At 40.1% G+C, this 26,347-nt stretch overlaps 1 protein-coding gene across 1 annotated transcript in view; it reads left to right on the forward strand.

Moving 5' to 3' along the window:
- The window catches only part of RASA3 (RAS p21 protein activator 3), a 134,653-nt gene that overhangs the window by 21,626 nt on the left and 86,680 nt on the right, over positions 1–26,347 (forward strand). Inside the window, exon 2 of the mRNA XM_064439915.1 lies at positions 19,436–19,553. Coding sequence (XP_064295985.1) covers positions 19,436–19,553 — 118 coding nt within the window. The remainder of the gene's footprint in view (positions 1–19,435; positions 19,554–26,347) is intronic.

The raw sequence follows: 26,347 nt of genomic DNA on the forward strand, positions 1-26,347 counted from the left end.
TAATATGTTAATTATGCTATCAAGCTGTTATATATTCTACTAGCAAAATAACATTTAGCGTCAATTGTTTTTTTACTACCCCTTTTGGAGATGCATGAGTGGAAGAAATCATGTACAAGTGTCATGTTTTAGAGTTAATTTTTTGAAATTATCTAGCTCTTGTTATGTTGCCATCTGTTTTCCTCTAGCTTGAAGAGGAAACAGCTGTTGTGAATAATCTCAAGACAGTATTTTTAATAAAGTCTAATAGGTCTGCTTACCTTCAGCTTGCATGTGTATCAGAGGGAACAAATGCGCCATTTACGAGGGGAAATGCGCTTTTATGGTAGGAACTGTAATGAGTTTGGTAATGCAGTGATTCTGGTATGTCTCCTCCATAGCTGGATTTGAATATAGCCAGAGAGATCTGTGTTAATGGGGCATGCTTCACTTGCTGTAACTGTGTATTGCCTTGTAGAGGGGTTGTAACCTGCTGCTTCTGCCCTCTGAGTGCAGTGGTTGGCTGGCAGCTGGGGAGTTGACTCAACTTGATGACATAATGTAGAAATTAATTCATGGCCTCACCATGCCAAACTTCAGTTTGCTGATCAAATGGAGGCAATAGCTAGCTGTATTTGACCTCAGGGAAAGCATTGGAGATGGAGAACCAGTGACACAGCCTCTTCAGTTGACAGTATGCATTTGTACAGAATTAGGTGTGACATGTGCACCAAGAAACTTACAGGAAATATTATTTTTGGGACAATAATTATCAGATGGAGAATAAATGTTATTGACAGTGAGTAGGGTATGGACGCACTGATGTGGCCAGCAGATTATTACCATGTGAATTTCTTGACTGTATTTTAGACTTCATTTTGGTAAGGAGCGAGGGACCTCATGAAAGATGCTCTACAATATAAGCTTCAATCACGGTGGTGATTCAGCTGAATTAAAGAGAAGGATAAATGAAAGTAGACAAGCTGTCTGTCAAAGAATGCCTTGAAAAACCAAGTTTAAATCAGTTTATCTGAGCTCAAGCATTGCAGAATGGACAACATTTGGTACTGTTTTACATAGATTGGCTTTCTTCACTGCTTTCTATCTAAATGAAAAGTAAATATATTGTTAGGTCTAGAAACCTTTGCTGGATGAATAGTTATTTGAAGTAAGAGGTCTCAACAGTAAAGTGAGTGGAGGAGGCTAACCAACAGAGAGCATTAAGTGGTGGTCAGGGAGCGCAGAGTTGAAGTACGAATGATCATTGATTAAATCGGATCTTTTTGTAAGTAGAGCAGCTTCTTTTTGTCAGAGGCTTTGCTGCTTTTGGGTGAGTCCTTAGATGATGGCATTATAGAGCAATGCTAGTAAGAGTAGCCTTGGAAAAGCGAGCATGTTGTCTGAGTAATTGTGAGACTGCAGCCTCAAATCTGTTTCAAGAGCATGCATCTCCTACACCTGTTTGAAATGCATGTCTAATACCATGTGGTTGCACAAGCTCTGTACCTTCTGTCATGTTTGCTCTCGTTTGCCTCGCCACAAGAGTCGGGGCAGCAATGTCTGCAGTGTGAATCTGTTACGAACCTCTTCTGTGCCAGAGCTAATGGCTGACAAGGTCTGTTTCTGGCCTGACCTGATCTATTCCATAGAAAGGGTTCATGTAGCAAATGAACATGTGTGGTTGCACCACATGGGGGAAGACGGGTGACAAATCAGCTGACTTGTGGTGGGTTCAAGTGGCTGTGAAACTACAGTGTTACTGAAACAGGTGAGGAAATCACTGCTCCCTGCTTAAAAACCCCCTCTTAATTTTTTTTGTCTTTTGAAGCAGAATTCAAGAAGTCAAGAGACACTAACTTGCAATTCAGTTAATATTAAAAATCAGTTGTAATATTTGCCTTTGAGATTTTCTACCAATTTTATGCTATTAAATTGTGTTTGCTCTCTTTCTCTGGAGGAATATCCTATATGTGCTAAGAACATATTACTACAGAAGCCTGTGCTGTTATATCTGGCTTTCAAAGGAGAGAAGCTCTGATTAATAACTATGACAACTCTCAGGAAATAAGCAAAAAACAGTGACCCAGAGTGTTGTCGTGTAAGTAGATATTTCTTTTAAGGAGTGATGTTTTTCTTGTCTTTGTAGGCAATTTCTTTGGTTTGAATTACAAACTCGGATTTGTTTTCCCACTTGGCAGGTATGTCCACTGCTTCGCTTCTGAATTTACAGTGGGAGTACTTTAAGTTCAGAACAGGTTAGAGCTGGAGATAAGAAACGAGTAGTTTTCTTGCAGAAGCCCCCCACTAGTCAATATTTCAAAAGATGTGCAGAAGTCAGAACAAATGCTTTCCTGTGCTGAACCATTTGTGAATATGTTAAAAATCTTCACCTGGGAAGGTACTGTCTTTCTTCAGATCTCAAATCTACAGCTGGCAGCAGGGTGGTAGTTATGGCATGGTTATTTGGGATGTAACAGTGCTGGAGTACGTAGAGGTGAACTTGGTGGGCTTGGGCTTCTGTCTGTGTTACCCTGTGCTTCTGTCCTGTGTGCCTACCTCCTTACTACTTGGTGTTCCTCTGCCCCTCTGTTTTGGTACAGTATACCTGAGGCAGCTTCCCCTGAAGGGTCTCCTTTCTATGAAAATAATTTCTGTCACGAAGCATTTCTTACCATGTTGCTTTGCAGCTGTTATAGTACCGTTTTCAAGCCTGAATTTGTGTTCTTTCCATAATAAAACCTTTGGAGCCATTTCTTCTCTATGGATGTGACAGTACTGCTGGAAGTACGCACTGCTAACAAGACGTTTCCTGTCATGGTTACTGGGCGCTGTTTGTCTGCCTTAACATTTTGATAAAAGGACCAGATGCTTTGTCTTATCCTACTCTGCGTTGGTAAATCCTGGTTTGTGTTTGATTTCTCCCCGCTCGTGCTGTTACGGAAGTAGGCAAGAGGTTTCCCAGACCAAGAGGATGTTGATCTTTACTTGCTGCGCAAGGGAGTCCTTTGGTGTGAGGCATGTTGGTCAGGCTGGGTTGGCTTTGCTGGAAACGTAGTTTCTGCAACTTCTCATGCAGTTGCATTAGCAGGTATTGTAATGCAGTACTCTGATGTGGTCTTTCATCTGAGGGATGTGAAGTTGCATTTTGAATACGAAGTGCTAGGGAGGAAGGTAGTTCAACTACAGAAGTTAGCTGTCTGACTTACTATGCACAGTCACAGGTGGAGTCTGCAGTAGAACTGGGATGGAATCTAGGTCTTCAACCAAAAGAGCTAAAACTTCTTGCATGGCAATACAAACTTTGTGTACAGAATAGCTCTGCTGTGTGTTATTGCTTTGTAAAAACAAATGGACCATTTTTGAAACTACCTGGACTGAGTGAGGGGTTAATTGAAGCTGAATGGCTTTCCCTTCTTGGGTGATCTTTGTAAAAAAGCAGTGGTCTTTTTTGGTAGCCAGATGTCTGGTGCATTTATCCCCATCTCCCAGCATTAAAAATAATGACTTCAGCATGCATGTGGATTTGTGTGCATCTACTGTATGTAACTTGTGGTCTACCCTAAAAGGTAAAAATGGGCATCTTTTTATCCAGCAAGTAGACTTTGGATAGGCACATCCATTTACATGCTTTAGGTTTTGTAGCTGCTTATTGTAAATGTCAGTGAGAAAATTTTTTACAGTCAGTGAAAGCGTGTGATATAATCCAGAAATCAACTTTATTTTACACATGATTATCAGTAGCCTTCCCTGACTCCAGTCGGTTGTTGTTTTTGTAAGCTATGAATTTGCATAAGGGTTTCAGGAGACTATTTGAAGACAAGTGGGTGTTACATAGGTATAGCTTGACCTATAGATGCTTATTGGCACTGGCTATATGGGATACCATAGCTTCACTTACTTTAAAATTTGTGAGAAAACTAGTACATGCTGGATCTGTAAGAAAAGCATGATGTGTATTATGTAACTTCTGTTGAGCTCTGAAAAATGAACTATAAGTTGTGGGGGGGGTGTAAGTTATCACTGTTTGTCTGCTTGATGTGTTCTGTAAACTGCTGAGGACAGGGTTGACCGAGATTTTGTGTATTTTTGGCTTTTGGTGACTGAGCAGTTACAGCACGTAACTGTGGATTCAAAGCTGTAAGTTTAAACTTACTTGGATGTGTTGCCTTTACTGGTCATTGGGCTGAGGAATAAGCTCTGTGGCATGTTTGCTCTGCCTGTGTGTCATTAAAGCCAACCATTGTCACTAACTGTCAGCCTTAATACTGGATTGATTTGGAAAAGTTTTTAGTATAACACTTCTTAATATAAGATTAACATCACACTTCTGTGTACACTTCTATATTCTATACTTCATTTCTTAGGGAGTGCTGTGCCATTATACCTCCATCCTGTCAAATATCCTTCAGCTGCCCTTCCCTTTTAAAAGCTTAATCCTCCCTTATCACGTATGAATGTTTGTGTAGGCTTATGCATTTCAAGAAAGAGAAGTCTTATGCGTTTGTACAGCGCTTGCTACAGCTGGACCTCTGCTGCTGAGGAAGTCAGAGCAGGTTTGTGCTGTGTTAGATTTGTGGAACTGAACAGGCTTATAAGAATAAAACTTTGTGAATGTATTTCAGTGCAGTTACCAGGGTTCCGTCTTGTTTGTGTTTTTCAATTCCCTCACTTCTGCATAGGTAAATGAATTCTGCTTTGTCACTAGTAGTAAGTATGCAAAATACTTAACATTTCCAGAATGCTTTACAGACAGTATGTCTTGCTCATCCCCTCTTCTGAAGCTGATATGACTAACTTGTAAACTGAAACTAGAAGAATAAAAGAAAACTAATATCGATTGAGTTTCATTATATTAACACACTTTGCATAGTTTAGAAAAGGAAAGTAGGTCACTTTCCATTTCTAATACTTTGCATAAAAAGCCAACAGCTGGATTGCAGACATTTCATGGAGAGTTTATGTTTCCCCATAAACAAGGATTTTAGTCATATGCACATTTGTAGAAATTACAGAGGAGTATTGTGTTTTTAGCTTTGATGTTTCTTCAGAATTTCAGCTGCTTATACCAGTGACATGTTTTAGGTGCGCACAGCTACACTAACTTCTGAACTGCATGGTTTTGATCACTACTTGTAAATAAATGACTATGCTCAGCCTCTGCTTGCTCGTTTTTCTGCACTATTGTGCCTGTGTTATCTATACTCAGTGCCGAGGAGTAAAGTAGTAAATGTTTTCTTTTTCCTCTTCCTGTAGTTACTGAAGTTGGATAATCTAGCATTTGGTTCTCATCACATTGTCTGCACAATGAGTCATTTTTTCTTGGTTAGGTTTGTTCCTCAGGCCAAGATTCATGTGATGTTCCCCCTCTCAGGGCGATCAGATTAGTCACTGCTTGAAATCTTCTTTAAAAAATAAATTGTACTGCAGGTTGATGCCTTGCTTACCAGTTACGTACTTTTCCTCCCCACCTCCCGCTTGTTGTTTGAGTTCTGCAGCATCACAGAAAAAATTTCCTCTCGTGTCCAATCGGAATCTCCCCAAGAGCAACTTGTGTCCATTCCCCCTTGTCCTCTCCATGGGACTCCTTGTAAAAAGAAAGTCTCCATCTTCTTTGTAGCTGCCCGTTAAGTACTGGTGCATGGGGATGAGATCCCCTCTGAGCCTCCTTTTCTCAAGGCTGAACAAGCCCAGCTCTCCCAGCCTATCCTCGTATGGCAGGCTTCCCCGTCCTTTGATCATCTTGGCGGCCCTTCTCTGGACCCCTTCCAGCCTGTCCACATCCTTTTTGTGTAGCGGGGACCAGAACTGTACACAGTACTCCAGGTGTGGCCTGGCAAGTGCTGAGTAGAGTGGGGTAATGACTTCTTTCTCTCTGCTGGTGATGCCCTTTTTGATGCAACCCAGCACCCTGTTGGCCTTCTTGGCCGCAGCAGCACCCTGTTCGCTCTTTATTAATGATCTAGATAATGGGATCAAGTGTAGCCTGATGAAGTTTGCAGATGACACCAAACTGAGTGGGGAAGTAGACACTCCAGAAGGGAGAGCTGCTCTTCAGGAAGATCTGGATAGGCTGGAAGAGTGGGCCAGCAAGAACCTTATGAAGTTCAACAAGGACAAGTGCAAGGTCATGCACCTGGGAAAACGTAATCTGGGAGTGCAGCACAGACTGGGATCCACCTGGCTGGGGAGCAGCTCTCTGGAAAGGGACCTGGGATCTTAGTGGACAGGAAGCTCAACATGAGCGAACAGTGTGCATCATTAAATTGAAATATGTTTTATAGTCATGGTAACTGATATGTTATTGGAGTCCCACTGAAGTTAGCATATTAAATTGAGGGCTTTTGATACTAGCAAGGAATTGGCTGGGAGGCAGGTGAATTTTAACTAGTTCAGTGTGCTGAAGTACATCTGGCTTAAACTTGGTCTTCCTTCATTACGCTGTTAAGAACAGAAACTACATCGCAATTGTGGTAGTGGCTTGAACTTTGTGAAATATAAATTTAAAAAAAACAGTGGTAATAACAAAAATTATTAACATGGATAGCCTCTTATTGTGGTACTTGAACCAAACTTGAAGTATTTGGGGCAGAAACTCTTCCTGCAGAATTATCTGTACCTGGAAATGTTTGCTGGAGCCAAGATCTGATGGAGGTTTCAAACAACATTAGGACAGCTGCAGAGTTTCCAGTCCCTATTGTGCGATATGTTTTTACAAATGCACTTGAAGTTCTTTATCTTGGTACTAGAAGATTTTAGGGGTGATAGTTTGTTGTGGGAGACGGCCACCTGAAAGATTAGCCATGCGGAAAATGTGAGGTGGCTAGATCAGAAGTAGGAAGAGAGAGGGGAAACTTTGTACTGTGTGGTTGTAAACGCTTAACTTGGGCATTGATGTTAGCTGGCCAGGCTCCCTGTCAAGTCAATGGACAGTGAGAGGAAATCTTTCAAATTTATGATTCAGAAAAGCAGTTATGTTCGTGCCCTGAACAAGCCTTATGAGGAGCGGCTGAGGCAACTGGGGTTGTTTAGTCTGGAGAAGAGGAAGCTGAGGGGGAGACCTTGTTGCTCTTTACAACTACCTGAAAGGAGGTTGTAGCGAGGTGGGGGTCGGTCTCTTCTCCCTAGTGACAAGCGACAGGATGAGAGGAAATGGCCTCAAGCTGCGCCAGGGGAAGTTTAGGTCGGACTTTAGCAAAAACTTCTTCACCAAAAGGGTTGTCAGGCATTGGAACAGGCTGCCCAGGGAAGTGGTTGAGTCTCTATCCCTGGAGGTATTTAAAAGAAGGGTAGTTGTGGTGCTTGAGGATATGGTTTAGTGGTGGACTTGGCAGCAATAGGTTAGTGGTTGGACTTGATGATTTTAAGGGTCTTTTCCAACCTTAACAATTCTGATTCTATGATTCTCTTACACAAGAATCTGTGTGAACGGTGGATGCTAATGCAGGCACCGAAATTGTGCAGAATGTTGCATCGTATGAATATTTCTGGCAGCAATATATGGTTTGTGACTTCAGAGAGAATCAGGGTTATGACAGGGAGGAGTATTGGAAGCTGCTGAAATATAAATGGTTATAAAAACTGTCATAGTTTGTAGATGAAAGCCTGAGTAGAGGGAAAGGTGAATTAATGTTCCACGTTAAACTTTGATTTTGGCTCGTTTGAACAGCATTATTTTCCATCTTGTAAGTTAAGTGTTTTGATAGGAAAATGCTCATGAAGTAGGTGAAGGTGCAGACCAGTGGTGTAGAAAACGAGATTATATGTAGAAAGTTCAAACAGCGGGGTTTTTTATGAGGCTTTTGTGGTGGTCTTGTTCTGCCTACAGTTTTCAGCTGATTCTTACAGATATCGGGCACTCACAACTGCTACAAGTAGTAGTTCAGATTGTTAGTTTTCCTTTCATTCTGTGTGAGACAGATACATATAGTGTCTAAACAGACATATCAAAAATTAAACTTTGGATGAACTTTTTGGGTGTGGATGAGCAGCTCGTAGGGAATGCCCAGCTTCCAAAAAATCATTGGCAGTTTTGAAAGATGTTTGGCCTCTGGGTGACTACCTACAAACAAAATTTATTTTTGAATCTTGCTCCCATTTCTGTAAGAATAACCACTGAAATAGACCAGACCTGTGTTTCTTTGAAGCTTATTTGCTCCTAGTATTGGCTTCCTCTGGAAGACAACATGACCCCATACCTTGGCAGTTACTTCTTTGGTGCAGAGATTAATATGTTGGGTTAAAGCTTTAGCTGAGGTGAATCGGCTTGTATTCTGTGAGATGGGGACCTGATCCTGTGACTTCAGGGCAAGCAAGAGCAAGTGGATGCTTAGGTATTCCTTTGTGCATGTGAACGTCATTTACTTGAAAGATTCTTCCCCCAGCTGCCACTGTGCAGGAGACTGGGAACTTGGATGGGGGATTTCTTGCTTGTTCTTTAACATTTTCTTCTGCTCACCACTGGTCAGTCAGTCCCATTTACTGCCCTAGATTTGTGAGTAGAACCTTACAGCTTGTATTTAAAAATAATCTGGTATACTATCAGCTTGCAGCTCGGAAACTTTCAAAGACTTAAGCTTAAGTCTATTCATATGCACTTATTTTAGATTTGCATGGACTTTAGCACTGTGAAGAATGGACATTACTGGGAAAGGGGAACATTACTATTACACTGTAACCCATAAGCAAAGGAGCTAAATAATACTTTTCAATTTGTATGAAACTGAAAGAAACAATTTTAACATTTTTAATTTGTATTTTTTCCCCTCACTGCAAGATAAAGTGGCCTATTAAGAGTAAAAATTGTTTCTTCACTTCTTCAATGCTTCCTCACTTTCCCTGTCACATATACTAGCTATAACTGTTCCTTTGTTATTCTGCTGTCAACCAGTCTGAAAATATTTTAGGATGTTCTCAAAACTTCTCTTGCTGAACACTGTTTCTGGCCATCAGTGTGTTCCTCTAATATCATCATCTCCTCTTTCTCCTTGTGAAGAAATCTCTTGGTTGCCTTTTGACTCAGCAAAGGTGCCTTAGGAGGATGGAAATATAGCTTGTGCAATATAGCTCAGCTTGCTAGTGGAACAGCCTGACTGCTATTGACTCTGCTAAAGGACCACTTTAAAGATAGGTAATATTGAACAAGCACTAACCGGAGAGGGAGAAGGAATATTCCTTACACAAACCCATGGAGAACACTGATTGTTCAAATAAATAGCACCTATATAATAATAATAATAATGCCAAATTGGAATCTGAAAATACTAGATTAGCTGAATGTTGTATGTATTGTTCTTATAAGGTGGGATGGCATAGTTTGTTTTGAGTGAGAGCTTTTAGCTGTGTCTGATTTATGAAGGAAAGATACTTTAATGAAGTCATACCCAATTATAGCCATATTTTCTTGAAGTATACTTAATATTTGAGTGGGAAAACCACTTCTGTCCTTTTGGAAAGAAGAGAAGATTAAGAAACCGAGCAGATAGAATTACACAGAAATGCTTGCACTTTGGAGATAAGTTGTTGCCTAAATTTATGTCAATATACTTTATTTTCATGCAGACAGGCCGAAGGGCTTGTGGCATGTCTTTTTGCTGAGCCCAGTTAGACCTAGTGGAACTGTGGTGGGGGGATTGCACAGTGACCAAGTGGAGGTGACAGCTCAGCATGTCAGAGCATTCAGAAGTAGTCTGCAAAGAGCAAACGCAGGAGACAGGGGTAGCTGACATTGTCCTTTCCTCCTTAGATATAAGTCAGTTTATCTTCAACTGTCTTTTCTAACTGAAAATTTTCTTTTAGCAGCAAGTCAGGAATCCTTTGCTGATGTGGTTGTTTTTTTTTTTGTTTTTTTTTTTTTAAAATAATCCTTTAGTAAGCCTGTTGACATGGTAAATTGAATGTTTAGGATCTTGGATGGCGACAGTCCAGTTCTGTCAATGTGTGGATGTTCTGTAACTTAGATGCTTCTAGACATTCTTGTGGCAAACTGCATGGTGGCAGTAGTTAAGGCAGTCTGGGCTTCAGAGTAGAGGCGTGTTGTCCTCTTCCTCTCCACAGAGAGATCAATAGGTCTGTAGATCAGTTGCAGTGTATCCTTGCTCATTTGCAGTCTTTAGAGTTTAATTGCACAGCACTGCAGACTGGCAAGTGATTGCTTTGTTAGTCAGGCCCAAATACTTCTAAGCATCTTAAAATGTCATAAGGAGAGATGCTATTGGTTTTGTTCAATTAATGGGATGGCAAGCTAGCAACAAGAAATCAGTAGCATCTGCCTAAAATCTTGTGTTGTCAGCATGCATCTGCGCAATACAAGCTATTTATCAGCGAAATAAATCTTTCTTTGAAATAATGTTTTTAAAGTCCACCAGCACGGCAAAGTCACCTATAGATCATATAAGACACTGACCTTAGGAATGAACAAGTGGAATTTATTTTTGTTTCACGGGAAAAAGTGCTGTGTAAATGAAGATCCAGTAACTAAAGCAAAACAAATGTGAATGGTGTCATAATGTCCTAATCTGAGCATTCTGTGCAGTACAGAGGCATGTTTGCTACATAGCATTTGTCAATCACCTAAGGCTACGACTAGAAAGCTATTGAGTTTCCTTAAATTAATGTTTTCATTCAAAAACCATCTATAAGCACATAGTCTGAGAGCTGGTTATGAACACACTTTTAAAATAAAGGATTTCCTATTACATTGTTCCTTAGTACATGTGATGTTCTTTGTGTGTGAAGAAACACGAGGAATATGTGGACTAATAAAGTATCGAGACCATGCCAAGTTTGAAGTAGTTGTAGTCTGGCCTGTTACTGGGTTTAAGGGAAGCTGCTAATTACTGCAAGTTTGGAGGAGGATGTTTTTGACTTTTGATCTTTACATGGAAAAATATTTGATCTGTAGGAAAGTACCTATTTTCACTGGTTTTGAGGAAAGGCTAAAGCAAAGCAAGTTGGGGATATTTCGAAACCTGGAGAAGATTAATTTTGTAATAGGAAGAGTGTTCTGAGTATGGAGGAAGACACTCTTTGTGCAGTTAATTCCTAAATCTTAGGCTGTTTTCAAGATTGCCTTGAACTGCTCTGCTCTGAGTCACCCTGTTTCTTAATAGCTAGGTTTTATTTTGGTTTTGAACACTGTGGGGCCAAAGGGCCAAACTGAACTCGATCTAAACTTGATCCTATGAAACTCTGGTTAGTGAAGACATTTCTAAATAACTAATTCTAAAACAAGAGCACTTGTGGACAACAGAATCATTAGAGGAAGCAGTTACGGTTTCTTAACACTGCCAGTAAAGCTTTGACTTGTCAGCAATCGCTCCTTTTGTTACTAGTTTTTAAACTAAGCAAAACATAACCATTGGCAGATTTGTATTTTTCATGTTACTGTAAAAGTTCTTAGTGTTGCTTGTTGTGATAGAAGTGATTAATGTCCTAAAAGGGAGAGGACATTATTCCTTTTTCATTGCTTGTGGCTTTGGGTTTTTTTATACATCTATAGTTTTTGATCTACACTACAAAAAAGTAAAAGGGACATACATAGATAAAAATTCTTTGGTGGTTTTTTTTTTTGTCACCTGGCTTTTTGGTTTTGTGTGTGAATAATATAAATGAAGGCAGGTAAAAATACTTATTTTCACAGAAACTTCTTTTTGCTTATGCTGATGTTTTTGAGAACATTACTTTTGTTTGTTAGCAGTGACTAGGCTCCTTACTGTAAAGCAGCTATCTTAAATTATCCTAAAGTACAAACATTCTCGAAAGGGAGCAGTTGAATCGTTGTTGGATTTTGGTCATGTCTTGTTTGATGTTGTAAATCATTTGCTTGTATTTCCTGTCTCATGCTGTTCTTCTAAAAATAGCTGAAATTGCTTGCTGTTTGCCCAGCACAGCTCCATGATGGAATAGCCTGTTTAAAGTTACTTCCTCTCAGTCTCTCTGTCCCTCCCGCAGCCTGAATCCTCTCCCTCAAGGCCTTGAACAACAGATGTTCAGTGGCTTAAACTTTGCTGAGAGAAGGTCTTTTATAACTTTAGGAAGGTGATTTTCTTTTTTAAAAAACAACTACAACAAACACACAACCAAAAACCAAACTAAACCAAGCCCCCACAGAACCCCACCTCAAGCAACAACAAATAAACTGCAGAGAAAAGCCACCAATCTAAATGAAGCTCGCAGTTTTGAGGCACAGAACAACCTATAGGTGGTCCCTATGTTACTGAAGCTGGTAGGAAAAAACCTCAAGAGCCTCTGTCTAATGCAGCTGGGAAGTTGCACAAGATGTGTCTTGGTGCGAAGTATCACTCTCAAAATGTAAGCTGGATTGAAAAATTGTAGGTGGGGAGCAGAGTCTAACATTGTATCAACACCAATAAAGAGTTTGGCTAATTCCATTAGTTTTTCTGCAGAAATACAAGAAAGTCCCATCAAAGGTATTTGGAATGCTAACCCCAGAGTGCCATAGGAAAACTGAGTTCAAATGAAAACTCCTTGAATACCTTTTTCCTGGCAGTATCCTACTTTAAAATGAACTCTTCAAAGTGTCCTTTTACACAAAATAGCTTCAGTCTTGTTAAAAAGCAGCTGGGCTGTACATTTTTTTTTATTTTATTTTGTGGGATTAAGTTACCGTCCCAAGGGAATCTTTAGAGAAACCCGATTCCTGCTGTTAGACCACGATATTGGCAAGTAGCATGCAACTGGTTACATTAATGAGTTGAGGAGAATTATGCTTCTCCTCTTGTACAAACTAAAATCTTAATTTTGCAAGCAGCTCTCCTGGAACTTGCTGTGTAGACCTCTTTCCTCTCAGCCCTGGGATTTGATTAATGGCCCTTGTGCTGTAAGCACTTAAGTACTTGAGATCATGACAAGATCTTTTGAGCCTCCTCAGTGTTTGTTGCCTCTTACAAGAAAAGTAAGGCTGTCAGCCTGCAGCTTCTCATTGCTCTCCAATGAAAATATCCTCAGCCACTTCGGTGATGTCCAGAACAGTAAAGGCAAGATATTAGGATGGTTTATTGGGCCTTCAGGGTGGCAAAAGGAGAACTGGGATGTCTGTTCACATGCCTATAGGAAAGAGGGAGTTTGGCTACTAGCCATTCTGAGTGATAGGTTTGAGTCTGTCCACCATGGCGGCTATAGCTAATTATGCTTAGCTGCTGTTACAGCTGATAGAAAGGCTTGTCATTTGCTGTCTCAGAACAGGTTTCGGAGCAGAGGAATATCTGTATGAAGGCCCCTAACTGGCATGGAATAAGTTTAATCATGTGAGGGGAAAGGGTGGTAGGGCAGTAGCATGGCACAGTGTGTACTGGTGAAGAGGGTTGTGCAGAAGGGATTTTAGTGGATGCCAGATATTCCTATCACTACACTGTGAAGGCAGTAGAAGTTCACTATAAGTACTAGGTCTAAGTAGGTATAAATAGTTTCTGGCACAGAGATATCAGCTGGTGGTGGTCTTCAGTTTAGTGCCAAAGGGCTTGGGATTGATGCTGCTTATTGCCCCTAAGCCGCGAGGGTTTCCACAAGATGCTCTTGGCTGAGAAGTTGTAATTAGTCTGGTGCGCTTTGTTTCCTTGCTGGTTGCTTGCTGAAACAGCCCTAGCTGTGGTATCAAGCTCTGGGGCTGTTGCTAAGGCTCAGGTTGTGAGTATTGTTTTGTTGAGGAAGTGCTTTCCCTGAGTCTTCTAATGTGAGGATCATTTCACGTGGAAAGAGGCTGGCAGGCAAGGGCTTAGATTAAGAACAGGTCATCTAAAAATCTCATTTTCCAGATCATCAAAATCTGTTCACAGATGGCTATTTTTGACCTGGTTTAGAAATCTAATGCAATCTGTCTCTGCATGAGAGCAAAGTGTGTTTGTGTATGTATGCACGCATAAATACCTATGGCTAAAGCAAAGAGACATAGTTGGACAAATAGTGTTTCTAGCCACATCTGTTTTAAAAGGAATATTTTTTTTAATACATCAGTTTTCTTGATTAGATATTTATGAATTTCACATTTTTCTTATTTTAAGGCTGTGTGACCTATATACGTAGGCAGAGGGGAGAGAACATTTTTGACACTCAGCATATATTGTCTAAAAAGTGTTTATTGTTTTTAGGTTACTACAAAAGTACACAAGAATACTAAGCTACTTACATAACTTCATAGTCACACACTGGGCACACCACTTCTTGGAACTTTGCTTTTTTTATTATTCTTGCTTTTTCCTACTTGGAAAGGCAAAAATGAATTGAAGCTTTTCATTCTGAGAGGTGCACACAGTATATCTACAAATAGGAATTATATACAGATGTAACTGTATATTCTGCTTTCAAATATTATGTTAATTTCACATAATTATCACATTGGCTGTTTAGTAACAAAATTTGTTTCTGATATGAATAGAAGTTTTCTAACTATGGCCACTAGAATATTAAAGGGGATTATTTTTTCAGTATATCCCTCTTGAGATATCGTAGTCATACCACTCTCTTATCCCTATCCCACGCCCAAAAAGCACACCTTGCAAAAAAATTTAAATTCATGTATAGGCACAAAAGTTAATGTGCTTCTAGGTATTTCTGCATCTTTTAATTGATATGGAGTGACAATATATTTCTGTTTTAATTAAAATTTCTTTAAGTGTTGATCATAATCTTGCTGACATGTTGATATGCTACATATATATGCTGGTTTTTGTGCATAAGAAACTTTTAAAGTGTAAGTTGTGATAGAGAATCAGAGCTCTGTGTACACACACTTTCCTTTTTCTGTTTTTGCTTGATCTATGGATATTGGAAGAATAATGCTTTTCCAGAAGAAATAAAACTTGGAGTGCTTGAGATAATTTTTTCAGATTCCAGAATCTGTATTGGTATAGAGAGCTTAGGGGAGAATAGGAGCTTTCCATTCTTGGCACACATCGCTGCTCTGTTTTTGTTCTTGACATGCTTGCCTGTAAGCTTCTTTGAAGAGTGTTTTTCTGAATATGGCAGAAACAAAGTGGATTGTTGGTGGTTTGGATATGTTGCCCTTTCCAGATTCTAGCTATTTTGTTTCCTTACTAAAGTCTTTCCGCGTGCTCCCTGAAGTCAAATGCTGTGGCATTGAGAGCTCAGCTGCTTTTATTTGGTTTATTTTTTGGAGGTAGGTTTTTGTTTACTTGTTTTTCTTCTGCAATAGTTTGGGAAACAATTCTCCCGCGCTGTCTTGATAAAATCAAATAAATCGCTACTAGAAGACAGCAAGCTAAATTTGTTGACACTTTACAAAGTCTTTCTTAATGAGCTCAGATTGGCAGATGTGTGCTGGTGACCCAATACTTAGAAGTACAGGAGCGGCAAATTTTGTTCCAAAAGGTAGAAAAAATGCCTGGCTGTTGTGCATTCTCTGCTTTTCACAAAATTGCACCTGGGGAAAATATGTCAAAAGCAAAGATGACACAAAGCCAAGTATCTAAATTCAATTAAAAATACCAGATGCTTCCAAAAATGTGCATGTGTATTTGTTTATTCCTAGAAACATCTTCAAAGTTTTTCTTGTTTTTACCAGTTATGTTCCCAAGCAGTGTTCTTACGCTTATGTCTCAGCTGCCTTATGTGCAGGAGAGCCCTTTTTTTAAGTTCCCTTTTATTGCCGGTGTCTTAGCAGGGCAGGAGTGTGTAACATGGGAAGGAACAAGGAAGATGAATATGATTTTGAGTTTTTCCTCCCTCATTTTCCAGCCTGTTGCATTCCTTCCACCTAGGTCAAGCTAAGCAATCTGTGCTGCCACGGTAGTCCATTTTTAAACTGTAGTAACCCAGTATTTGTGGGGAGAAGATAGCAAGTAAGTGAGGTATTCAGAATTGTATAGTCTATTTGTAAAGACTCATCCAAAATACCTAATGATAACTTTTCCATAGCTAAAATCAGCTTTACTAGGTTAAAGTACTTAGTGCTGAGTTGAGTGCATCCCACAGTTAAATTAGGACTATGTGTATTAGAAGTGCAGGGATAGAGAGAAAAGCTATTGCAAACTTGAACTGATTATTCTGCCACTATGGCTCCAAATGGAAGCCTTATGCTCCAAATCGAAGTGCTTGTGTATTCTAAATTGTCCAGGTCTTAGACATTTTAAAAAACATTCTGTTTCTTCTTAGCGGAAGTGGAAAACTGAAGGTTTTAAAGATGAGTGTATTGACCTTTTGTCTGCAAACCCTCTCCAAATTCTCTAGCATAGAGGTACTTCACAAATATGAAGAGGTGGGGGGGGAAAGTTGAGCTGCCTCTTGGAAAATAAAATTGATGAAGATGCCTCTTCTATATAGATAGGTTAAACAATGAAATTCTTGCCCAAATCAAATGATCTCATCAGCTCTGGTGGTTGAGAATATGGAAATGGTGCATGACTGTATCAAGTATTCTGATCTTTCTTTTTTAATTTCAGGAGTAGCAGAACTGAAAAAATACTGAGCAAATGTTCAGCTTCATTGTAGATGGCAAAACAGTGCCACAGAGGGAACGTTTTTGTCTTGGAAAAATCTAAAGAGCAACTGAAGCTCTAATAGAGTGGATTTGTTGACATAAAATGCCTGGCTAGAGAGCTGAGTCTTTAGCTATGCTTGAAAGCTTGACAAATTTTCCTTTCCTAACTGCTCAGTGCTAGAGGAATCTAAACAACCATTGGCTGCTGCCAGCATTGGGAAGAAACCGTATTTTTTTTTATTTCCAAGTTTTTTTGTAAGCTCCCGTTCAAGTCAGTAACATGATTAATATACTGGGTTGGTCAAATAATCCCTTGTTCTAGTTTCAGTGGTTTTTCAGGGCCTTTTTCCAGTTTGAAGAAAGAAATTATTGTAAAATGTCTTATCCATCTATCTTCCCTCTATGCCCCACTTTCTAATATTGTGATGGTGGTGAGCTTTCATTTGCTGTACAGACTACACTGGCATTTTCTAGCGACGCTATATAGTGTCTTCCTTTGCATTGCATTGAGGTTTTGGTATTGTGGGCTTTTCTACTGTAAGTCTTCTAACAAAGAGGAGAACTGAGTTTTCAAAATACAGTTCTTAGAGTGCTCTGACATGACTAAGTAATAACTTTAGGCACTTAAGTGAATGTTGTGCACTTCAGAAAGCTAGAAATCAAGATCACAAAATCCAGACTTGGTTTCATGTGTGCATTTTTGTGTTGAAGTAGGAAGTGGAAGAGTGCAGAAAAAGGGAAACTGCATTTTCTTTTTTTAAATTTTGAGCTTGAAAAGTTCTGTCACGTTCTCTTGGAAGAACCGTGAGAATAGTGCGCCAGCCCCAGAGGAAGACTTCCTTATCGTTCTGCTACTGAAACTCTTCCTGTTGACATGCACACTCGCTCTCTCTGGGGAACTTTACCCAGTCATCCACAAAAGAGGCTGGCTTCACGTGACTTCAGTGTGAGAATAGATAAGAGAAATTTGGATGTTCGGGACGTGGGCAGGGGAGACCAACTTGGAGACCTCAGCCTGTGTGTGGCTAGTACATTTGATTTGTAACTTGCCTGAACTCAAACTAAGAAGAGTAGAAGTTAGAGGTTTACCACGGCAGAATAGACTTAAGTGCTGGCTGTGCAAACCATCAATAATCCTCAATATATTTTTGGCTAGAGCTGCTGCAGTTAAACTATTGCTAACACTTCAGCTTAGTTTAAAGCCACACTGGGCATGCCAACAGTTGTTGCAGTCACACCTTCGAATTACAGTGGAGACAGCTTTTTTTAATACAATGTCTCACAACTCTGAAGGAAGTGGGAAGAATGCTATCAGGTTGCATCAGCTGAGCCGAAAGAGCAAACTTATTTAGAAGAACTCTGAAGTGAGGCATTACTGTCTGAAACAATGTTTTCGTGTCCCTTTTCAATGCCTCTTTATATGTTCTATGGTTAGCTTTAGAAAATGTACAAATGTACGATCACCCATACGCAGGAGTTTGAGAGAAGTGTGGATGTGTGGTGTTACCAAGGGCACGTCATAAGTCAGTTAGCAGAAGTGTGCGAACAGTGTGCCAGAAAGAGATCACGGTCAGGATGACATGGAGTCCTGTGTCACCTTATGCTTCTCCTTTAAAGCCAAGGATGTAGGTTGGCTTAATCTTTCCATGCTGTAGTTCTTCAGTATTTACACGCACATGCATCAGAGTGCTGTTGAACGAATCTGCAGAAGGGAGAAAATATGTCTTTGCTGAAGATAGGGTTGAAAGAAGTAAGATGATTCTGTTAATAGCATGAAGCTATTTGGGAGCTGGAAACTGGGAAGGGCATGTGTCTCATAAAATGCACTTAGTCGGAGCTGCAGACATCTGATTAAAAGTTATATTTGTTACTGTCATTTAGAGTTCCCTTCTCTACTGGCAAACAAACCTGTGTTCCCTTGGTCTGTGCATTTTTGTTTTTGGTGTGGTGGTTTTTTTTTTTGTATTTTTACCAGGAGACAGTGATCTAGTTCCCATGGTATGTGCTAGTAATCTCTAGGTACTGGAAGTGTGAAGGTGAATAAGGCACGTGCATCGTAGACTTATATTTAGTCATTCTTTGAGAGTTCTAAGTTTTGTCTTTAGAATTCATTTACTCAACCATGTAGTGCAAAGGTGCTTTAGCAAAGCCGTGAGGAGCGTTACCCAGTTTCCTGTCTGAGAGTTTTGATGTTATCAGTCTGCCAAGGAAATTTAGTGCTCAGCTTTGGTTATTAATGGATACATACAGGGGAAAGCTGTGGTTTTACTCTTGTTTCATACTCTCATGTTTTGTAGTCTCCTGATTACCCCTAGTTCCTCAATCCTCCCCGAATTTCTCTCTCTCATTTTGTTAAATATCAGATACATATGCGTTTCTTGTTGCAGTTTTGAAATAAATTGTTTATTTTGAAGAATATTCATGACTTGCATGGTGCCTTTGTGTGAGGACCTGAGGCAGCTTCACAAGTGCTAATTGCCTCATCAAAGTGCTTTGAAGTCCAGTGTGTGGTGTAAGGCTGCTGGCTGTAACTAATGTGACTGTTTTCATCTCCATGTCTGTGGAGAGTGGTGGAGCTGGGGGTCAGTCCTCATTTGCTGTGGTCTGGTAATGCCTTCAGGATAAAATCAGTGGCTGTATCCGAAAGCTTTATTATCATGTTAGGTTTTGATCAGTCCTCCCATAAGATACCAGGAACACAACACAACACAAATCTGTAAGGAAGCAGTATGCACCCAAATACATGCAAATAAATTGGGTGCAACAAACTTGAGTTGTTGCTGGCTACTGCTGAGCTCTAAACTCCGTGACTGTCAGGAATTGCTGCCTTGGAAACAGAATACTGCTGCTAAGTTTAATAGAGACTTAGCATTTGGGAAGTAAAATACAACGTAGTACTTTGCTTTAGCCATGTTTCTGACATGGCATTAGTTGACAAAGGACTAATGTATGGATAATGTTTTAATATGTAATCCTTCTGGGTTTTTTCTTTCTTGTCTTTAGGCGAAGCCAAAAATCTTCCTACATATCCGGGGCCAAACAAGATGAGGGATTGCTACTGTACTGTAAACCTGGACCAGGAGGAGGTTTTCAGGACCAAAATAGTGGAGAAGTCATTATGGTAACAAATACATGTATACATGTTCTGTTAAGTCTTCTCATTCTCTGCTTACTATGTTCATTTAGGGCTCCTTTGGGGGGAGGAGGGAGGATGAATACGATCCTCTTCCAGCTTTAAGAACACTAGTTCTACAAACTATTAACCTCATGATTCCTATTTGTATATATGGGAAAATATCTTCACCAAGGCAAGCCATATTAACTATTTTCCTAAGAATGTACAGCCAGTGCTCCTTTCTTTCTATAATACTTGTTTTGAAACTTCCCTAAGCTTTGTAAATCTCTGCTTAGGAGGGAGCACTGAACTCCATTTTGGGTCTGTCTATGCTTAGAACTTTGCATTGGTCTAACTACCCTAATGGGTGGAGTTAAAGATTTCCCCCCCCCCCGTCATGAGGCTGCAACTGAAAAGAGAGGTTTGAACATAAGATGCCTGTCTGATTATCTCGGACACTTCCTATGAGATTGTAGAAGCCAAATGTATAATGAAACAGAATGAGAAGCATGTAGCAAAAGTTAAAACACTTTCTCCTAGAAATCCCTGAACATCAAAAAATAAAGGGAGTAAGGTTGGGTGTATATGTGTATTCCAGCAAGTGAGGGGATTCTTTGGAGTTGAGGGGGAAGCAGCAGGAAGGAACAGTCAAGTTTATAACTTTTATCTTAAAAAGTGGGAAAAGAGTGAGAGTTGAATAATACTGTTAGGAATTTGCTATTTGTCTTGTTACTGCAAATAATTTACATTGGGGAAATAGCTCTATACCCCCTCAGAAGTACCTAACACATCTAAGAATGTGAGTCCGAGTAGGTGAAGTGGGATTTGTTCCCTTAAATCACTGTCGTTGTTCTCTTGCATAGTTTTTTGTCATCTTTAAGTCTTTATTCCTCACCCTATATTCTGATGTGCCGTACTGGGGTCCATAATGGAGGCTTTTGTTTCTTGAGGCACTTAGATTGTCTGAACGTAATTAGAGTGTTTTTGAATGATGATGCTAACATTTTCCTGGTTTTAGTGTATTTAAAAACAAAACAAGTGAAAAAGCAAAGAATGGTCTCTATGTTTCTTTTTTTTACCAATAACTGACATGCAGTGTCCATAAGTCAGGTGTTCCTGAACCAGCTGTTTCTCTAACAGTGACTTTGCAACTCATTTAAATTCATTCCTGGGTCAACCAACTGTAGCCCTCCTGCTCACAACTAAAAGTTGCAGAGTGGTTTGCTGGTGTTTTTGTGTGTTGTTTGTTTTTTTTTTTTTTTTTCTGGATCATCATTAGTGCTTCATGGGGAAGTGAGAGGTGAGGAGTGGGGATGTACGAGAATAGATGATGTAAATTCCTTGAACTAATCCAAGTATTTTTCTATTGAGAAAGTAAACTCTTAGTAGTAGGGATAAGCAACAAGTGTAATTCCTTCAGCGGGAAAAATTCCATCTGTCTTTATATATTATAAAGCTGAATAGGTACACTGAAGCTGTGCAGAACTGGAAGGTTTATGGTTTCCTGTGCAGCTAAGTTCTTTTTGTTAATTGAGATTAATTCAGAGAACAACAACACAATGATTAGTGGTCTGGAAAACATAACTGATGAGGAAGAGTCAGAAGTTTGGAATTGTTTGGCCTAGAGAAGAGGGATGAGAGTAGATATAACTATGTAAATATATTGGGCGGGGGGGGGAACCAAACAAAAAAAAGAGGAAGGGAATTGCTCTGTGTGTCCAGTACGGATATTGCCAAGTTAAAATAGATTTAAATTGCAGTTAGGAAGGAAGTTTAGGTTAAGTTTCATTGTGAAGAAAAATCTTAGTTTTTAAAGATTCTGAAGCACTGGAGTGGATTGCCTTGGTTTTTTTTTCCAAATTTTTGCTGAAGGCTTTTAATAGGCTCTATATAATCAGTCCCAATGAAAATATGGATGTTCCTGCTTTGGAATAGTGGTGGACCAGATGACCTCTGAAAATCGCTTTACAGTCCTGTGTTCTTTGATCTAAGAGTTGACTGAAGATGATCTCCTTGGTCACTGTTTCTTCTCCCAGTGATTTCCTGTCCTGAGTGGCAGTCTGCCTTCTCCCTCTGGTGAGCTTCTGCTTGCAAGTACTATTTCTGAGAAGCTTGCTTCTTCACAGTCCCTGAATATCCACTTACAGACATTGATATCAACTGAATTTTGCATTTATCCATCTAGGTGTTTCTCTGTCCTTGTGTTTTTCTGCTGCACAGAAGAAAATTAGACAAAAATCCCAAACACATGAATGGTAAAACTGGGATGTCTTCCCAGTCTGTGAATTGGAATTGCTTTTAGTGAGGCACACTGAAACAGCTACTTAATCTTTAATAGATGTAAACACAGTCATAAAAACAAGTGCATAAGCTTCCAGTGGAAGATGTTTTTCAAATTATTTCAGACCATACTGCAGTTGCCTATTGTTTTTTTGTAAGACTGAGATGAGCACATAACTGAGGAGCCAGTCATGCCGTTACATTCCTTAATGCTTGTTTGTAAATTGATTCAACCCATTGAGTAACCGTGAATTATTGGGCAGGCGAGGCTTATGTGCCCTAAGGCCCATGTAATTTGTATGCAGCAGAGAAATACCTGCTTTCATGTATGGTGCTTCTTTGCCAGGCACTTGACAATATAACAGTAAAACATGTGATGGTCCCTTTTTCTGAGGTATCACTGCTGCAATATGTGGGAGCAATAGGTGGGAGCAGAGCTGTGAAGCTGGGCCAGCGCATGACTAAAATAATCAAATCCTGCCTGAACATCTGCATGGCTGGCATTGAAGTGGGTGACACAGCCTTTGACTATAGTCTGAGCAGGAGAACACTGGCTCTGCTGTGTTGTTCATGCCTATTGTCTAATTCCTATCACTTCATGGCTGACACAGGGCTGGCTTACTATAAAGTAAGTTTTAAGAATTGCCTGTGTTTTTACTCTCACTGGTAACTCCCCCATCTTCCAGTAAGCTCAAAAAATTATTTTTCATGTAGTCTGAAAAATAAGATGCTTTGTGTGAGTGTCTGAACTGAAAGGTGTTTCATATGCAGCCCTAGCACTACTGCCTCTGAAATGATGTCTTTACATGCAGATTTGCCCTGGAGAAGCCTATCTTTTCCAGCATATCTGCATAAAATAACTTTATCTGCATGAAAAGGCTTATAATTAAAGTCACGCTGAAACACTGTCTTTTGTACTTGGGAATTCAAGGAGCGCTTGCTTTTTTTTTTTCAATTTTTACTCAGTTGTGCTTCATTAAGCTGCTGCTAAGCACTGCAGAAACGTATATTTTTCCAGGCAGGCCTTGTCAGGATGTGTAGCTTAAATGGAACTGGCAAATGGGAGAAAGGAAGCAGTTATCTCCCTTTCCCAGAGGGACTTGGATGAATGTCCAATTCTGGCTTGCTTGGGATATCTGTGGCATAGCCTTCAGACTCTGACTCATGACCTCCTGTGTTATATACTGGGACGGTGTAAGAAGTTGCCTCCCTGAGCTCTGTCATAATCTTCTGCAACAGATTTTTATTTTATTAGGCTGCAGCAGAGGCATGAGAAGACAGCTGAGAGCAGTAACCTCTTAAATCAACAAAGCAAGAATAATTCAGAACTCTAAGAACTGAACTAGCGCATCCTGTTGCCCAGTCTGGTGCCCTTACTAGTGCTCTGAAGAGAATCTCTGTGAGCCTGATGCCCTTTACCCAAGTTTGCATCTCAAAACTGAGAGCAGTCAGGTGAACCTTAATTCCTCTGTTCAGCAGTCAGGTGGGACTCATAAATTACAATCAGGAACGTAAATCATTCCTGCCATCCAGCCTCTGTTGGCTTCTGTTAAACTGGATGGTGGCACTGCTGCCTTGTGCTGGAAGATTTTGAGGGCTGCTGTGAATATAATTTGGTAGTGTCTGACTGAAATAGGTCAAGGGTTATAACATGGGCAGGCAAAAGTAGTGTTTATGTGGGGCAGTTCAGAGTCATCCAGCTTCTCTGGGGATCTTTGGACAAGCACAGTGAACGCGTGGGTTGGTCAGAGCAAGCTCTCCAGGTTCCCAGGAAGAGAATCTTGAACTCTTCAAGCAGCACTGTTTTCATAAACTCCTTGGCACAAGCTTTTAGTAAATTCTAAGAAGGTCACATGCAAGTCATAAGATATGAGGGAGAGGTCAGTTAGAGCCAGGATTTAATATGCTTCTCTTTTGTGTGTGTTTGTTCAATATTTATATTACTGTCACCCATAACGGCACTGAACAGAATTTGATCCATTCCGTATAGCCTAGTAGAGATGTACATGAAGGGACTTACGTGTTTTATCTCCTAAAGAATGTGTGAGAATTAGTATATTTTAAATGCAGAGATCTACAAGTTTTCTTTTAGTTCTGAGCTGCAAGCGGACAGCCTGGTGAGAATTTTGCCTATTAATTCCCTTTGCTGAACAAACTACTTAGCTTCCCCCATGAGTAGCTTCAAACTTCAGGCTCTACTGTCCAGGGGTTATTCCTATCTACAGATCTTCCCCAAGGATGAACTTTCTTGGCTTGTTGGCGTTAAGACTGACTTTGACTTTGCTGTTTGCATCAAATGTTTCCATTCACTTAAAGGGCAGTGTCAGCTGCAACAGGAAATCAAGGCAGCTTCTCAAATCATAGGTGAAGAATGGAAGGAATGTGACATCTCTAAATTTGTTTCAAGGATATGAATAAAGGCAAAAACTGTTGTATGTTAAGAATCAAATGGCTGACAGTGTGTGCTTTAGAGAGATGAGCCAAGCGTCTTGAGTCTGTGATTATTTAGTTCTCCACTATTTCACTGAGGAATTTTTCACGTGCTAAACATAGTGATCAAAGCCTGAATGAAACAGCAAATGAAGCCAGAGGCACTTCCCCACCCCCAGTCTTTTTTTTTTTTTGCTAGTCTCCAGTGAAAGTAATAGTGAGAACTCAAGTCTGCAGTGTGCTTGCGAGTGTATAGTGAAATGTGCTGTAAATTCATAGTTCAGGCTGTGTTCTCTTTAACAAGAGGTTGCTGTGTCTTTGTTTTAGTATTAGGTAACATTCAATCAGTAGCTCTCAGAATTTTCTCCAAGTAAGTCTACTGCCATATTTAATGTTGTTACTTTTTAATTCTAGGCTTGTTTAAACCCTTTATTTTCCTGTCTTTAGAGTTCATGGCTGCATAGCTAAACTTTTCTCCTGTTCCGATAACATCTTGGATGCAGGCCACTTCTCAAATTTTAAACACAAAGTTGTTTCCCTTAGTTGAAGCATTGCCAAAGTTGGCTGTTGTATCTGAGTTAGTACCATTAGCTATTTCCATATTCATATGTTGCCAGCTCACCTCCTTCAAATAACAGCTTTCCTCAGCCCAGAGGCCTTAGGTAAAGAGGCCTTGAGCTGGATGCTGTAGCATGTTCTGCAGCTTCTCTCGCATGCTCCCAGCTCACTCCTCAGTGTGCTGTCTGTCCCAGGGCCTGCCATCTTCTGCACTTGACTACATCTAACTGTGGCTTGAATTGCTAATATCAATATACTTCAATTCTGAAACATCCCTAGCCTTTAAAGGAAAGGGATTAAATGGGTATGGGTACAATTTCAGTCTGGTCAGGAATATTATTGAAGGCAAGGGCTGTATGGTTGTGTAGGGAAGTTAATACAGCTGGGAAGGGTGCCAGGAAGAGAAGCAAGACGTAATGGAAGGAGGAGAACGAAGTGAGCCTTGAGACCCAAGACAGGGTTTATGAATGAGAGCGTTTATCCACATGAAAAGCCACCCATGTGAGTAACAATTGTTGGTGTTGTAGGCTGCTTTAAGTGATTTAAAAAAAAAAAAAGTAAATGCAGCTGTAACATGGTTTCTGTTGTTTGTGTGTGTCGTCTTACAGAATATTTTGGGAGGTGACTAGGGGCCAAACGGCTGCTGCTTAAAGTTGTTATAATCCCTGTAAGCCTCACTGAGCCAAACCAGCAACTGTCAAGTGAGGATGATAACTATAGCTCATGTGTCTGTCTCTCCCTTCTGAGCATAGGGTTGAGAAAATACACACTGCTTTATTTTTCTCTGTGTAGTAGGGGTGGTTGGGGCTATAACACAGCACTGTCCATCTGGGTGTCTCCGCAAAGCGACATGAGGAAAAATTTGCTTAGGCTCGGTTGGATGTCTGGAAGACTGCAGCCTGCACTCTGACAGTGGGCATAAGTGGTATGTTTGGACTTAGATGTTGCCCCCTCTGCCATATACTTCCTGCAGCATGTCCTCTGCCAAATCTGTGCTTCAAATATAATAGAAGGTATTTTTAATAAATTGTGTAAGGAAGCTACCATGACATCTGCCAGCTTTGGCTCTTAGAGAGCCTGTCTTACTTGCCTGTCGTCTTGTAGCTCTGTGTGTAGTAGGAGAATGAGGTATATTCAGATTTTCTTTGGCTTGCTGTATCTGCTTTGAATAAACCTTCTCTTCTCTACCCCACTCCCTTTACATATGCTGCAAAGCTTAGTATAAAACCTATTAGCCAAGTAGTAGAAAACGCTTAGTAGTAGAAACAAACAAGTGTACCCCTTTGTACAGACCGATTTTGCTTCCTGCTCACATGGTGATGTGAACTCTGGTCTTCAGTTCATGCAGCAGGATGAATCCAGTATTTCTAAACGTTTTAAAATAGTCAGAGGATGTGGAGTTGTCTGTGGCATGTTAATAGTCCTTACTTTCAATTACAAAAGCAGTTTAAAAAAAATCCATACACAAAGAATTCTGGTTTGAGGGGTTTCATTATTATTCATCATGCAACTCTTTCACTTCATCCACTGAG

Source organism: Phalacrocorax carbo, chromosome 1, assembly GCF_963921805.1.
Source record: "Phalacrocorax carbo chromosome 1, bPhaCar2.1, whole genome shotgun sequence".
NCBI classification, from domain to species: domain Eukaryota; kingdom Metazoa; phylum Chordata; class Aves; order Suliformes; family Phalacrocoracidae; genus Phalacrocorax; species Phalacrocorax carbo.